The 17656-nt window shown below is 34.2% G+C and overlaps 1 protein-coding gene across 5 annotated transcripts in view; it reads left to right on the top strand.

Annotated features, from left to right (window-relative positions):
- SDCCAG8 (SHH signaling and ciliogenesis regulator SDCCAG8) overlaps window positions 1-17656 on the top strand; it is a 261877-nt gene that overhangs the window by 42546 nt on the left and 201675 nt on the right. For all 5 annotated transcript variants that reach the window (XR_009008858.1, XM_007182438.3, XM_028166594.2 and 2 more), the window contains exons 6-8: window positions 1568-1708; window positions 9298-9362; window positions 12111-12299. Coding sequence is in view for 4 of the 5 variants with exons in the window: in XM_007182438.3 (XP_007182500.2) it covers window positions 1568-1708; window positions 9298-9362; window positions 12111-12299 (395 nt within the window). In the remaining variant the exon portion in view is untranslated. The remainder of the gene's footprint in view (window positions 1-1567; window positions 1709-9297; window positions 9363-12110; window positions 12300-17656) is intronic.

Here is a 17656-nt window from a genome sequence, read left to right as displayed (position 1 = left end):
TCATGATGTTCTCTCTTCTTGGCATGCCCTTCCCATCTAGCTTACTCTTTTTCACCCTTCAGATATCATACCATTGTCAAAACTTCTCCAGAAAACTTTCCTTGAGTCTCCAGTTGCTCTTAGTATCCCTCTTCTGTTCTGGCATAGTCCCCCATGCACACCTGTGGCCTAGCACTTGCCTTGTTAAATTGAAATTATCTGCTTAGGGGTTTCTCTTCTTCATTAGCCTGTAAATAATATTTGAGGATAATATTGGCCTTGCTCATTTTTACCCCCCTCCCCAAGCTTTTAGCACAGTGCCTGAATATAGTAGGTACTTCACAAATGTTTGCATTAAACTGAACTTCTCAAAGAATATGGAATAGAATCTCAGAATACTACTTTGGATGAATGCAGTTTACTACATTCTAACATGATATGACACTGCAGTATAGTTCTGTGTTTGGGGACATGTCCTCTCTTATTAATATTACTGTACCCCTTGGCCCTTAGCAGGAGTTCAATAATTACTTGTTGAATAAATTAATATAAGTATTTTAGTTCTTGATTCACGTATAAATCACCCAGTTCTTTGGGCTGCTTATTTCATTGAATGTTGAAAGAGTGCCAAAGTTCGCAAACTGACAGTGGCTTCACCAAATTCAGTCTGTAGGCATGTTTTGTTTGTTTGAAAAAGTGAATCAATATTTAACACTGTTTCAGTTGAAGAGCCAGATATCTGCCTCATCTTTTTAAAAATCAAAAGATTTTTTGGTAATGTGAGTTGGTATTCACACATGGCAGCAATTGACTGAAACTGAGTAGTGACTACTTCCTTTGGTTGCTCTGTCATGGTCCCTACCATTACTTTCTGAATCCTTGACGTGCAGGCTGCATGTCAGTTCTGCTTATCACCATGCACTGTTTTTCTTATTGAAGAGAAATAATTTTCTGAAAAGGCAGAAGAGCATAGTGGTTTAGGACTCTGGAGCTAGAATGCCAGGATTCAGATCCTAGCTCTGCCACCTATTAGCTGCTTTCTACCTCTGTGCCTTTTAGCAGTTACTCTGTGTGACTCAGTTTCCCCATCTATAAAATGGAGATAACAGTGAAACTTATCTCATAGGATTGTTGTAATGATTAAATGTGTTAATATATGTGGAAGACATAAAACAGTGTCTGGCACATAGTAAACATAAACATCATATGTATTATTATTATTATTATTAGTCATGCCTTTATGAAATGTGGAAAATGAAAAACAAGCCAAGAGAGGTTTATGTGTTTCGAGAGTATGTGTCTTCAAAGAAGTAAGAGATAAGTTCATTTGTTCAATATACTGATATCCAGCCCTCTTTGCTCATTTACGTTATTGCCTGTACCTGTAGGAATGTGACTTTGTAACACTTGTTTGGAATATGACCCTAATAGCTTGAAAATGTAAAATAATTCTTGATTTGTATTTAGAAGCATCTGTTCTTTTTCTTATTCCTTTCATCACAGATAATAATCAGTATTCCATTTGTAAAGTATGTATATTGATTTAAAGTTAAAGGTTGAATGCAAGTACTTTCACATTTTATTTTAGGGAAACATACAGAATTCTTGGATTACAACAGGTGAAGATTCTAGGGTGGATGAAGCTGCCAAGAGATCATTTTCCAATGGCAATGCAGATATTATCAAAGGTGCATCTGCTAGTGAGGCTGAAAAATGGAAACTAGAACTGGTGAGTATTTGGGTACTTTTCTCTTAGGCATCTATTTTTTTGGTACTTTTTTTATTGTGGTAGATATATATAACACAAAATTTGCTATTTTAACCATTTAAAAATTTAAGTGTATAATTTATTTACACTAAGTACATTCACAGTGTTGTGCAACATCAACACTATTCATTTCCAGAACTTTTTCATCATTCCAAACAAAAACTCTACCCATTAAACAATAACTCCCATTCGCTTCTCCCTGCAACCCTTGGTAACCTCTTCTACTTTCTGTCTTTATGAGTTTGCCTATTCTAGGTACTTCACGTAAGTGGAATCAAATAATATTTCTCCTTTCATCTGGCTTGTCTCATTTAGCATAGAGTTTTCAAGTTTCATCCATGTTGTAACATGTATCATAATTTCATTTCTTTTTAAGGGTGAATAATATTCCATTGTATGTATATACCACGTGTTGTTTATCCATTCATTTGTTAATGGATTTGGGGGGGTTTCAACCTATTGGCTATTGTGAGTAAGGCTGCTATGAACATTGATGCACAGGTATCTGTTTGAGGCCCTACTTTCAAGGCATTTGGGTATATACTCAGAAATGGAATTGTTGGATCATTTGGTAATTCTTCATTCTTTCTTCTTTCTGCTTCTCAGACTCAATAATTTCAATGTTCCTATCTTCAAATTTGCTGATTCTTTGTTCTGCTGCCCATATATTCTCTAAAATCTCTTTAGTGAATTTTTCATTTCCGTTTTAGTTGTTTTCATCTCCAGAATTAGTTTGGTTCCCTTTTACAGTTTGTTTTCCTGACTTCCTTTAGTTCTTTGTCCATGTTTTCTCTTAGCATTTTGAGCATATTTAAAACAGTTGTTTTAAAGTTTTGGTCTAGTAAGTCTGATGTCTATAGTTTCATAAGCATGGTTCCTGTAAATTTATTCTGTTTCATTGAGTGAGCCATGTTTTCCTCTTTCTTTGTATGCCTGGTTGTTGAAAATTGAGCATTGAAGTGTTATACTGTGGTAACTCTGGAAATCATATACCCCATTTTTTTAAGGTTTGCTGTCTTTTTTGTTGTTGAAGGCTGTAGTAGTCCTTTTGTTTTAAGAGTTTTCCAAACTATTTCTGTAGAAACTATTCCTTGTCATGTGTGATCATTGAGGTCTCTGTTTCATTAGCTCATGGTCAGCTGATGTTTGACAGATTTCTTTGCCAGGAGCTGAAACAAACAACAACAAGAAAAACACCAAAAAGCCCCCCCAAAATACAAGAACCAACTCTCCAAGTCTTTGCAGTTTGGCTGTGCTGGTCTTCACCATTCAGCCAGGCTTGCTCTGAGCCTAGAGATCAGCCTGAGTGAAAGCTTCAGGTCTTCTTAGGACTTTTCTGAGCATGCATTTTCCCTGGGCATATTTGTGGCTTTTTAAACTCCCCATATACACAGATGCTTTTGAATGTCCTAATTTCCCAAAGAGTCTAAAATAATTCTATTTTAAGATCAAATGATACTTTTAAATCCTCTGATCTGGGTAAAAACAACACCAAAAATGGAATGTTCTAGGGAATATAGAAGGAATCACAGTTCTGCTGTCATTATCATCTACAGGTGTTGTTGTTATAGTTTTCCAAAGGCTCTTTCTGGCCCAAATCTCCCTGCTCTTTCTCATTCCCTAATCCAAGCTTTATTCTACTATTTAGGAAAGAGTTCCTTTCTTTAAAAAAAAAATCTGAAAGACTAAATTATATTGTTTTTTCCAGCTGAATAAACTATAATATCTACTTAATACCCATAGGATTAAGACCAATCTCCCAAGCCATCTACAATTTGCTTCAAACTACATTTCCAGACTCACTTCTCACTCTTCTGTCACGCTCACAAGTATTGGCTATAAGCATGCAGACCACTCACTACTTGCTACTTCATAAACTTATATCCCAATTCCATTTCTCTTTGAAGAATTGACTTTGGTTTATGCAATCATCCCTACCTAAAATGTTTCCTTCTTATCCTCTACATATTGAAATGTTTCTAGCCTGCCAAACTTAGTTCAAATGTCCCCTCCTATTCTACCTTCCCTGATTACATGCTTCCATTCCTCCTTTTCCCACATTAGAATTACTTTCCCTCTTATGTCTTCTCTTAGTGTTCTATTTATAACTATTATAGGTTCATTTTTTTTATCCTGTGTGTGTCAAAGGTCACATCTGTGTGCATTTGTGTGCTTTATGTTCCAAATCTTTCTCACTTTTTTCAAGGATTTCACTCTTACACTTACCTCCTCTTGTTCTTGTATCTTTTATCCCTCTTGACTGGGTTATTTTCAGCCAAATATGTGCTTTACTAGCTCCCATCTTAAAGCAAACAAACACAAAATATATTCTCTTCGTCCTACATTTCCTTTGAACTATCACCCAGTTGCTCCCCTTCATACCAAAGTCTTTCCAAACAGTTGTCTATACTCATGCCTCTGTTCTTCACCTCCCATTCTCTCTTCAACATACTTTATTTGAGCTCCTCCCCACCTATATTCCCCTAAACTGTTTCTTTTCAAGGTGATAATAACCTCCACATATCAGTCCTCATCTTCCTGAACCTTGGAGCAGCATTCTGTAATATGTACATTAGTTGATCATACCATCCTTTGATTTTTCTAATGAAACAATTTAACATAAATTCAGAAAAGTATGCAAAACAAAAATGTACAGCTTAATGATATATCTCCAAATGAACAAGCATGTAATTGTCACCTGTAAAATGTCTTACATTACCATGTCCCAGAAGCCCTGTTCATGCCCACTCCCAGTCACTGCCCCCTCATTCTCTTAAAGCTAATCACTATCTTGACTTTTATGAAAATTGATGCCTAAGCATGATCCCCAAACACTCGAATTGATTTCTGCCTGGTTTTTAAAACATTACATAAATTGAATCACGTAGTACATATTCTTTTTTGTCTAGCCTTTTTTGTTCAACATTATATTTGATAGATTCATACATGTAGTTGCATGTGTTAGAAGTTTGTTTATTTTCATTGATGGGTCTACTGTATGACTATAACACAATCTATGTATCCATTCTATTGTTGAAAGACATTTGTATTTTTTCAGTTTGGGGCTATCGTGAATATTGCTGCTATGAACATTCTTTTATATGTCTATTGGTGTGCATTGTACACATTTACGTTGGGTATGTACCTTGAAGTGGCACTGTTGGTAGTAGTGTATATATATGTTCTATTTGAGAGTTAAGGGCAAACTTTTCCAAGGTGGTTTTTACCAGTTTACGCTTCTGTCAGCAGCATATGAGTGATACCATTGCTCTATATCCTTGCCAACACTTGATAATTCTGTTCTTCTGATGCGCTTGTAGTGCTGTCTCAGTGTGATTTTCATTTTCATTTCTCTGATTACTCATGTGATTGAATATCTTCTCATATATTTATTGGCCACTTGATGTCCTCTTTTGTGAGATGCCTGTTCTAATATCCTACTTATTGTTTTGAATTACCTGACAATGTTTTTTTGAAGTTCTTAATATATTATGGATACAAGCCCTTTGTTGGTTATATCTGTTGAAACATATTTTCCTACTCTTATGGCTTGCCTTGGAACTCTCTTGAGAGTTTTCATTTTCTCTTTCTTGATTAGAATTTCTTAATTTTAATGTGGTCCAATTTATCAGTGTTTTCCCTTTATTTTTTTAGTGCCTTTTGTGTCCTACATAAAAAGTGTTTCCCTACCCCCAAGGTCATGAAGATATTCTTCAATATTATCTTTCAGAAACTTTATAATCTTGCTTTTTACATTTAGAACTACAGTGTACGTGGAATTTATTTTTGTATCTGATGTGAAGTGTAGGGGGTTACTTCTTCCATAGGGTTATTTATATATCACAGCACCACTATGGAAAAGACAATCATTCGCCTGCCACCTTTGTTATAAATCAGGTGTGTGTATATGTGTGAGTCTGTTTCTGGGCTTTGTGTTTTATTTCCTTGGTGTCTGTGCTACTACTTCGTTGTGCTACTACTATCCTGTCTTGATTCTTATAACCCTGCATCTGGTAGACCAAGTCTTCCAACATTGTTCTTTGACCTGAAGAATGTCCTGACTGTTTCTTGCCTTTTGCATTTCCAAGTACATTTTAGAATTAATTTGTCAAGTTTCAAAAAGCCATTAAGTGGTTTTGATTGAGATTACATTTAAGGTATAGGTCATTTGTTGGGGGGAGGAATTGATATCTTTACAGTAATATATTGTGAAATATTAAAATCATGTATCACTCTATTTAGGTCATCTTTAATTTTTGTCAATAATCTTTTATAATTTCTGAGTAAAGGTCTTACACATCTTTCTTTAGAATTAATTTCTAGACTAGTTATGATATTATCATAAACAATATACATATATAAAATTTTTCATTTTCTAACTCCTCAATGCTGGTATAGAGAAAAGCACATGGTTTTTTGTATTTTGACTGATTCCTACTTTCTTTTGAAAGTAGTGTTAGCAGGGTATTTTTTCCCTATCCTTTTACTTTTAACATAGTTGTATTTTCATATTTAATATGGGTTTCTTGTGGACAGCATATAGTTGAGTTTTGCTTTTTTTATCCAATCTGACAATATCTGTCCTTTAAATGTGATTATTTATATACTTGGGTTTAAATCCACTATCTCGCTATGTCTTTTTTTTCCCATCTACTATTTCTTCACCTTTTCTTTTTTTTCTGCCTTCTTTTGAATTAGTTGAACATTTTAATGGTTCCATTTACCTCCTTTTCTCAGTCTGGAAAAATCTTTAGCATCAGCTTTCACCTGGTTGCTCAATTCAGCAACCCAGGGTTATTTTTAATGTCTTTTTCTCCCCCACACCTATTCAATTATAAAATTCTGTCAACTTTACATGACATGATAGAAATCCTAGAAGGGAACATAGGCAAATCATTTTCTGACATAAATCATAGCAATATTTTCTTAGGTCAGTCTCCCAAGGCAAAAGAAATAAAAGCAAAAATAAACAAGTGGGACCTAAAAGCTTTTGCACAGCAAAGGAAACCAGCAACAAAACCTATGGAAAAGGAGAAAATATCTACAAATGATGCGACCAACAAGGGGTTAATATCCAAAAATACAAACAGCTCATATAACTCAATATCAAAAAAACAAACAACCCAATAAAAAAATGGGCAGAAGACCTAAATAGACATTTTTCCAAAGAAGACATACAGATGACCAACAGGCACATGAAAAGAGATTGTTAGAGAAATACAAATCAAAACCACCATGAGTTACCACCTCACACTGGTCAGAACAGCCATCATCAAAAAGTCTACAAATAATAAATGCTGGAGAGGGTATGGCGAGAAGGGAACCCTCATACACTGTTGGAGGGAATGTAAACTGGTGCAGCCGCTATGGGAAACAGGATGGAAGTTCCTTAAAAAACTCAAAATAGAGCTACCATATGATCCAGCAATCCCACTCCTGGGTATTTATCTGAAAAAAATGAAACCTCATATTTGAGAAGACACATGCACCCGAATGTTCATAGCAGCACTATTTACAATAGCCAAGACGTGGAAACAACTCAAGTGCCCATCAACAGACAATTGGCTTAAGAAGATATGTTTATATATATATGCATATATAAAATGGAATATTACTCTGCCATAAAAAGAATGAAACACTGCATTTGCAGCAATGTGGATCGGCCTAGAGAATATATACTTAGTGAAGTAAGTCAGACAGACAAATACAAACACTATATGATATCACTTATATGTGAAATCTAAAAAATAATACAAATGAATCTATATACAAAACAGAAATAGACTCACAGACATAGAAAACAAACTTACGGTTACCGAGGGAGGGAAGGAGAGACAAATTAGGAGTATGGGATTAACAGATGCAAACTCCTATGCATAAAATAAATAGGCAACAAGGATTTACTTTATAGCACAGGGAATTATATTCAATATCTTGTAATAACCTATAATGGAATGTAATCTGAAAAAATGTATATAATTAAATCACTTGGCTGTGGACCTGAAACATATACAATATTGTAAATCAACTATACTTTAATAAAAAAAAATAAATAAAACAAATAAAATTTAACACTAGGACTTTCCTGGTGGCGCAATGGTTAAGAATCCGCCTGCCAATGCACGGGACATGGGTTCGAGTCCTGTTTGGGGAAGATCCCATATGCCGCGGAGCAACTAAGCCCGTGCACCACAGTTACTGAACCTGCGCTCTAGAGCCTGTGAGCCATAACTACTGAACCTGTGTGCCTAGAGCCGATGCTCCGCAACAAGAGAAGCCACCGCAATGAGAAGCCTGCGCACCTCAATGAAGAGTAGTCCCTGCTCACCACAACTAGCGAAAGCCCGTGTGCAGCAGCAAAGACCCAATGCAGCCAAAAATAAATAAATTAAATAAATAAATTTATAGAAAAATAAATAAATTAAATAAAATTTAACACTAAATTAAGAGAAAAAAATTCTGTCAATTTTACTTTTATACTGCTTTGTACTAAATCTTTTCTATCTTTGTTGCTTGATTTCTCTTGTTCATGCACTTATCTCCCACCTGTTGATATATATTTGCAATGTCTTCATTTGTGATGATCCCCTTTTTCCACCCTTCAGAGTAATTTAAGATTCAATACTGATAAAAAGATTTCAATGTCCATCTAATACATCAACTACATAGAGACTTTTGTTTAGTTGTATAGACTAAATAAAAGTCTTCATATTTTTATTCTTCTCACTGACCACCTTACCTAATCAGCCCATCTCTATTCACTCTTCCACCTAGCATTCTACATTCTAGTGATACTGATTGGCCAAATATATAGCATGCCTTCTCCAGCTTCTGTTCCTTTTGCTCCATTGGAAATCATCCTTCAAGTCTTTGCATCTCCTCCAGTGAAGGCTTCTGTACTTCTCTTCAGCTGAATTACAAGTTCCTGCCTTTCAGATTTCATTTTACCTTCTGTAGTTTCATTAGAGTAAATTATAAATAGTTGTAATTGTTCATCTGTCTTTCTGTTCCTTCTTAAAGCTCCTGGAGGTTAGTGGTGTATTCGTCTTAGAAACCCAATAAATATATGTTGAATTAAAGAAAAACTGCATATCAGCAGAGGCTTGTAGATTGTATATCACTTTGGCCTGTCATCCTGTGATTTATAGCATCCTTTTTATCATTCATCCAGCACATATTTTTTGGTATGTCAGCTATGCAGCAGTCGCAATGGGAGATTCCAGGAAGATTTGATCCTTGTCCTCATGGACCTTACAGGTTATAATTGGTTTTGCCTGGAGTCACAGTTTTTTAAAAATAAGAACTGATGTATGCAATTTTGAAAAAAAATTTTTGTTAGTAATCACCGTTTTATGACTCAGTAGTTCTTTGCAGGCTTCCGCTCAATAAAAATAGAGTATTTGGGGTGGACTAGGGAAAGTGATTCCAGAGGGGACACAATGATTTTCCTCTTGGGTAAAAAGAAAAAATGAATTTAATATTAATAATTAAAATTTGCTTATAAAACACAGGACATGGAGAAATATACATTTTTTTTTTCTTTTCTAAAGGAGAGACTAAAACTTACTTATGAGGAAAAGAGTGAAATCCTGGAATCTCAATTGATGTTTTTGAGGTAAAGTATTATCATCCATTTAAAGTTATTGGCAAAACGATAATGATCTTAAAAATATGTTTGAATGTTTGCTGAAATGCCACTTTTAGTCAATATAGGAATTACTTGATGATATTTTATATGCAATATATGAAATTTGCTAAGAATGGTAAAGGATACGGGGATTTTTGAAGTCCTTTTTCAAATCCCATTTCAAAGAACTGTGAGCTAAATTATAAATTTTATCCCTTCATCAGTTGTAAAATATTTGTGTTTTCCCGTAGAAAAAAGAATCAGAAGCTGCTCTTATAGAAATTATGTTTTTAAAATAAAATAGTGTAAATAAAGCACTTTAATTTTCAAATTACAAGCAAGTATTTTTTTCCTCTGTAGGTAGTCTTCGTCTAATTTTTAAATTGCAACAATAATATAATAGTTTGAGTATTTGTATACATAGTGAATTTGAGTATATATGAATTTTCATGTACTTTTTGATATGTTTTCAAAAATCCCAATAAATCCTATATATTATAGATTAACCATTAGTGCTTTGTTATATATTATGAGTAGGAAAAGATACGGGAATTAATTTTTTTAAATTAAAGGTTAATTGAAATAGTGGTAATGAAATATTTGCAAATGAAATAACCTTTAAAATATTTTTAAATTTTATTTTAATAAGTACAATTTGAAATAAAATTTAACATCTTCCAGGCTGTACATTGTCTAGAGACATAACTAGAGTAATACTAAGAACCAGACTCATGGCTTTTGTTGCAAATGTTATTATTCATTTATTTTAACATACTCTTATGCTTTTCATGCCTCGTAAGGTTGAGGATTTCTCTAGAGATCTTTACTAGAGCTTTCATGAAGAAACCTAAACTTTTAAAAGGTAGTCTAATTTTCGGTTTTTTGATTTGCTATATTTTGATTTCTATTGTGTTTTGGTTCTTCAGTTTTTAAAGTGATATATTTCTAGGTCATTATATTTATGGGAATGTGACTTATTTTGTCTCATTCACAATTCAACTATGCAATCTTTAATTACATTAAAACGTCACTTTGCAATGGACCAGACTTTGTTTCCTGCATCCTTCTGTTTCTTCATTTTCTTTTAGTATAATTTAAGATTATTTAAAGAAGATTTTCTTAAAGAAAGAAATAAAATCACTGCTCTTATAAACTCTGGTTTTATGTTACCTATTTCTTTTTAATTTTCTTTTTGCCATTTCATGTAACTGAATCTACTTGAGTGTTTTGAATTTGAACCTGACAGAAATAGTAATGGAGACTCTTTGACTTTGGAATGTACTTCTAAAGTTCTTTTTAAGCCTTTGAAAGTCAGACTTTTTCTACATGATACGTAGAAAGAAAACTTATTATGTTGTAGATATCATCTTGGGAATAGGACATAAACAGCTCCTTTTTTTCTTCTTCAGAGTGTCATTAGATTAGCTTTTTTTAACCCTGAGATTTCCTGTAGATCTTTTCCACCTCTCCCAGGCTGTCTCAAAGCCCCCTAAATCCCAAGAGTCGAGGTAGTATGTGACAGCCAGGTGTCTTGATTATTGGCTTCTCCTTTGTGACAGTGAACAAATTAGGATGGCTATAAATCTCTGAATTTAATAGAAACAGCAGAGAGTAGTCTGAGCCAGAGATAAAGTGCCTGCCTTCAGCAGTCTAAGAATTTAAGAACAACTTTTTCCTTTTTAAGTTTGGAAGTTTTTAAAAAATACAACATGAAAAGGATGTGTATGCAAGGAAGCTCAGTTACCCAAGTTGACTTTACCAAAGCTTTTTTGGGGAGGGGGAGGAAAATACAACCCATATACTGGTCTTTTAATCCTTGACAAGTCAACTTGGAGAAAAACCTCATCCAAGAGCTATCCCATTAAAACAAACAAACAAAGAACACACACACACAGTTCCTCAGCCCTTTCTTTACCAAGTTGCATATTTCCAGCTAATAGCTGCTACTTATGAAATCTCATGTCTGGCAAGTTCTATCTAACTTCTTTCTGTAGCCCACTCTCTTTTGAAGCAGTTCTTTGTAGATTAGGTAATTTTTTTTGAATTTTATTTATTTTTTTTAAACAGCAGGTTCTTATTAGTTGTCTATTTTATACATGTTAGTGTATATATGTCAATGCCAATCTCCCAATTCATCCCACCACCACCACTGCTCCCCGACCCACTGCTTTCCCCCCTTGGTGTCCATACATTTGTTCTCTACATCTGTGTCTCTATGGATAATTTTTTTTTTTTTTTTACTGAAGAAAAATGAACAGTAATAAATTACTCATGCGTAAAATCCATTTTCTTTATGTGATCTTTTAAGGTTGCCTTTACAAATTTTAAGGGGTTAACATTTGAAATAGGGTATTTCCCTCAATTCAAGGATATTGTGTTATGTTGCTCCACCCCTTTATTAAGAGAAACTATTTAGGATTTGTGTTTGGAGTTTTATTTTTTTGTGTGGAGATAGGATCCTGTGAAAAGAAAGCCAGTATCAGAGGCAGACTAATCTGTTAAAATCTTAAAACAAATTGAAATTTAATATTTTCAAGGCTCATTTTATTCAAAGTGTCAATTAGGATAATCACACCTACATTTTAGCGTTGTGGTAAGAACTAATAAGGTACTGTATGTAAAGCACCTAATAAGGTAAGCACCAGTAAATGATAGTAGTTATTACTATGATGATACATTTAAAAGTAGTATACTTTTACCTGGACATTTGCTGGAACTTTTTTCCCTTCCTTTTAGGAAAGACCTAGTTGAATCTCAGAAAAATTGTGAAGATCTTAAAGAGCGACTAAAGCATAAAGAGTCTCTTCTTGCTGCTAATATTTCTAACCGTGTTGGTGGTCTTTGTTTGAAATGTGCTCAGCATGAAGCTGTTCTTTCCCAAACCCATAATAATGTTCACATGCAGACCATTGAAAGACTGTCTAAGTAAGTATGCTTCTATATGTGGAGTCTTTGGCAACATGGAAACTCATGTCTTTAAATGGGCACAGTAGTTTTTTATCCCCATGCTAAATCACATGTTAACCTTCAAATAAAATGGATTTTAAAAGGTCCCTTCATTGTAGCTTTCTTAAAGACAGAATATGTGGGTTCTGCCAACTGTGTATAGCCGTGTCATTTTGGACAAATAATTTTATCTTTCTTGGTTTCAGTCTCATCTGAAATGAGAGAATTGAAGTAGATAACCTTTATAACTCTGTTCATTTCTATAACTCTGTAATTGCAAATCCAGCACTATTCATAACAAAACTGAGTTTGAGAGGAATTCTTTCAATTTTGCCTTATTTTGGATATCCCTGCTGTACTATAGGTAAAGTGAGTTTTTATCAAGTTTTATCATGTGACTGTTAGGAAGAATATTATGAGTACACTGGAAGAAGGGCCCACTATATCCCATTATTAATGTTTGAGGATCGACTAAGGACAAATTACAAATGAGCTTTTATGGAGTCAAAGTTTTCATCTAGGCTGAAATACTACAGTTTTCTGTGTACATCTTTTTTGTTTTGTTTTCACTATTCCAGAGGAAGCCCTTTCCTATGAAAATTATATTCTGTAGAAGTTGAGAATTATTATTTAATATACCATCCAGTGATGATTTATAGAGGGTGTTCTCTCACATGCCTTCTACTTTTCTCTATGCTCAAGGCCACCTCTCTCTGTCTGTTTGGGTTCATTTAAATAGTTCAAACATCACTTCCTCTTAGAAGTATTCTCTCACCAGCCTCACCCCATTTTGTCCTCAATTGATTTAGGCTCCTTCCTCCTGTAACTTTATAATATATTGTGTATACTTGCAGACAGCAGCTGTGTTTTGTTTATTTCTGTATCCCTGGCTTCTAGCAGAGTACCTGGCCTACAGGCATTTTGGCATTTATTGCTTAACATCAGAGATCGTCTAATTGGAACTGGTGTTGGGAGTCGAAAGACTTGGTCATTAAAGTTGGTTTTGACCTTTGGACAAATGACTTTACTTCCCTGAGTTTGGAGTCTTCTTTTGTTTGGGGGAATAATACCTATCTCTTGGGATATTATAGATGCAGCTTAGCCTTGTGACGAGAGCACTAGCTTTTGAGTCAATCTGCCTGGGTCCATACTTCGGTTCTACTGCTAACTTACTATGTAACCTCACAAAAATTACTTAATTTCTCATGCCTCAATTCCCCCATTTGAAAATGGAGATAAAAGTACCTAATAGTGTTATTTTTGAGGGGACATTGAAAGAATACCTATATAGTGCTTAAAACAGTTCCTGCCATATTGTAAATGCTCTATAAATATTAAAACCCTTCTGTACCTCGCATACTTTAGAAGCAGTCAAAATGTCTGGTAGCCATGGTTTCTACATATGACTAACCTATTGGCTGTTGTATAAAAACTGAATTTCTCCAGTGGTAGTTTTCATGATCTACAGTGATTGTCCTGCTTTTTGTTAAATATTATATTAATTCTTAAATATATTATTAACTTACTCATATATATTTAACATAATGACAATTTATTAAGTATGTTAAATATATTTTCAGATACAAGTAACGTGTAGTAAACATTTCTTATATGCCAAGGACTGTGCCAGGAAATTTAAAAATGTAATCTCTTTTAATCTTAGTAAAGCATTGGTGAGGTAAATACATTACCCTCATTTTACAACTAAGGAAACCAAGGCTCAAAGAAGTTAAAAATTTGCTTGTTTATATTTGAAAAAAAGAATGGAATCATACTTCACAAAAGTAAATTCAAGATGGTTTAAAGACCTAGATATGATTCTAGACTACAAAAGTATTAGAAGAAAATATAGAAAAATATCTTTATGGCCTTGGGCTAATTAAAGTTCTGAGCATGATGAGGAAAGTGAGAGTCATAAAGGAAAAAAAAAAGATAAATTTGACTCCATTCAAACAAAACATCCTTATGATACAATATTACAAACTAAATTAAAAGATGGGAAAATGTTTACATTTTATATAACAAAATTTTTGGTACAATGTATAAATAATTTCCTTTGAAAGAAACAGAAAAGAAAAACTGCCCAGTTGCAAAGTGGATACAGAATAGGAACTGGTAAGCAATAAAAGAGGAAGATAATACACGAGGAAGTATTCATTCTCTTTTTTTTTTTAATTGAAGTGTAATTGACCCACAATACTATGTTAGTTCCAGGTGCACAACAGAGTGGTTTGATAATTCTATACATTACAAAATGATCACCACAATAAGTCTAGTAATATCTGTCACCATGCAAAATTATTACAATATTATTAACTATATTCCCCATGCTGTACATTTCATCCTTTTGACTTATTTATTTTGTAACTAGAAGTTTGTAGTGCTTAATCTCACCTGTTTTACTCATCCTTCCAAACCCCTCCTCTCTGGCAACCACCTGTTTGTTCTCTGTGTCTATGAGTCTGTTTCTATTCTGTTATGTTTGTTCATTTGTTTTGTTTTGTTTTGTTTTTCAGGTTCCACACATAAGTGAAATCATATGGTATTTGTCTTTCTCTGTGTGACTTATTTTAGTTAGCATAATACCCTCTAAGTCTATTCATATTGTTGCAGATGGCAAGATTTTATTCCTTTGTATGGCTGAGTAATATTTCATTGTTTATGTATGTGTATATACACACATACATCACATACTCTTTAATCCATTCATCTGTTGATGGACATGTAGGTTGCTTCTATATCATGGCTATTGGAAATAAGGCTGCAATGAACATAGGGGTGCATACATCCTTTTGAATTTCTGTTTTTGTTTTCCTCTGAAAAATACCCAGAAGTGAAATTGCTGGATCCTATGGTAGTTCTACTTTTAATTTTTTGAGGAACTTCCATACTGTTTTCCCTAATGGCTTACTAATTTACATTTCCAACAACAGTGCTCTAGAGTTGCCTTTTCTCCATATCTTTGCCAACACTTGTTATTTGTTGTCATTTTGATGATAGCCATTCTGACAGGTGTGAAGTGCTATCTAATTGTGCATTTTCCTGATGATTAGTGTTGCTGAGCATCTTATCATGTGGCTATTGGCCATCTATTTGAGTTCTTTGGAAAAATGTCTATTCAGGTCCTCTGCCCAGTTTTTAATCAGCCTATTTTTTTATGTTGAGTTGCATGAGTTCTTTGGATATTTACCCCTTATCAGATATATCGTTTGGATAGTAACCCCTTATCAGGTACATAGTTTGCCAATATCTTCTCCCATTGAGTGGGCTGCCTTTTCATTTTGTTGATAGTTTCCTTCACTATGTAAAAGCGTTTTAGTTTGATGTAGTCACACTTGTTTATTTTTGTTTTGTTTCCCTTGTGAGGAGATATATCAAAAAAATATTGCTAAGACCAATGTCAAAGAGCATACTGGCTATGTTTTCTTCTAGGAGTTTTATAGTTGCCGGTCTTACATTTAATTCTTTAATCCATTTTCAGTTTATTTGTGTTTATGGTGTGAAGAAGTAGTCCAGTTTGACTCTTTTGCGTGTAGCTGTCAAGGTTTACTAACACCATTCATTGAAGAGGCTGTCTTTTCCCCATTGTATGTTCTTGCCTACTTTGTCATAGATTAATTGACCATGTAAGCATGGGTTTATTTCTGGGCTCTCTATTCTGTTCCATTGGTCTATGTGTCCATTTTTGTGCCAGTACCATATTGTTTTGACTACTGTAGCTTTGTAGTATGGTTTGAAATCAGGGAGTGTGATACCTTCAGCTCTGTTCTTCCTTCTCAACATTGTTTTGGCTATTCAGGGTCTTTTGTGTTTCCAAACGTATTTTAGAATTATTTTCTCTGGTTCTGTGAAAAATGCCATTGGTATCTTCATAGGGATTGCATTGAATCTGTAGATTACCTGGGGTACTGTGGACATTTTAACAATATTAATTCTTTCAATTCATGAACAGGGGATATCTTTCCATTTGTTCTGCCGTCTTTAGTTTCTTTCATTAGTGTTTTATAGCTGTCCAATTATAGGTCTTTTACCTCCTTAGTTAGATTTATTTCTAGGTATTTTATTCTTTTCAATGCGATGGGAAATTGGATTATTTTATTAATTGCTCTTTCTGATAGTTTATTGTTAGTGTATAGAAATTCAGCAGATTTCTGTATATTAATTTTGTATTCTAGAACTTTACTGAATTCATTGATGACTGTTTTTTTTTGGTGGCATCTTGGGGATTTTTTACATATAGTATCATGTCATCTGCAAACAATGACAGTTTTACTTCTTCCTTTCCAATTTGGATTCCTTTTATTTCTTGTCTGATTGCTGTGGCTAGGACTTCCAATACTATGTTGAATAAAAGTGGTGAGAGTCAAAATTAAATAAGTTGACTGTGTAGAATAAGTGGAGCTGCAAATACCATCTCACACCAGTCAGAGTGGCCATCATCAAAAAATCTACAAACAATAAATGCTGGAGAGGGTGTGGAGAAAAGGGAACGCTCATATACTGTTGGTGGGAATGTAAATTGATACAACCAGTATGGAGAACAGTATGGAGGTTCCTTAAAAAACTAAAAACCATATGACCCAGCAATCCCACTACTGGGCATATACCCTGAGAAAACCATAATTCAAAAAGAGTCATGTACCACAATGTTCATTGCAGTTCTATTTACAATAGCCAGGACTTGGAAGCAACATAAGAGTCCATTGACAGATGAATGGATAAAGAAGATGTGGCACATATATACAATAGAATATTACTCAGCCATAAAAAGAAACGAAATTGAGTTATTTGTAGTGAGGTGGATGCACCTAGAGTCTGTCATACAGAGTGAAGTAAGTCAGAAAGAGAAAAACAAATACCGTATGCTAACACATATATATGGAATGTAAAAAAAAAAAAAAAAGGTCATGAAGAACCTAGGGGCAAGACGGGAATAAAGATGCAGACCTACTAGAGAGTGGACTTGAGGGCACAGGGAGGGGGAAGGGTAAGCTGGGACAAAGTGAGAGAGTGGTAGTGTATATACGGACATATATACATTACCAAATGTAAAATAGATAGCTAGTGGGAAGCAGTCGCATAGCACAGGGAGATCAGCTCAGTGCTTTGTGACCAGCTAGAAGGGTGGGTTAGGGAGGGTGGGAGGAAGGGAGGGAGACGCAAGAGGGAAGAGATGTGGGGATATATGTATATGTATAACTGATTCACTTTGTTATAAAGCAGAAACTAACACACCATTGTAAAGCAATTATACACCAATAAAAATGTTAAAAAAAGAGAAAAAGCAACGTAGCCAAAATAAATAAATAAATTTATTAAAAAAAAAAAAAAGAAGA

Source organism: Balaenoptera acutorostrata, chromosome 1 (genome assembly GCF_949987535.1).
Source record: "Balaenoptera acutorostrata chromosome 1, mBalAcu1.1, whole genome shotgun sequence".
Lineage (NCBI taxonomy): Eukaryota > Metazoa > Chordata > Mammalia > Artiodactyla > Balaenopteridae > Balaenoptera > Balaenoptera acutorostrata.
The sequence above is the reverse complement of the archived record's forward strand: the minus strand, read 5'-3'. Positions and strand labels throughout refer to the sequence as shown.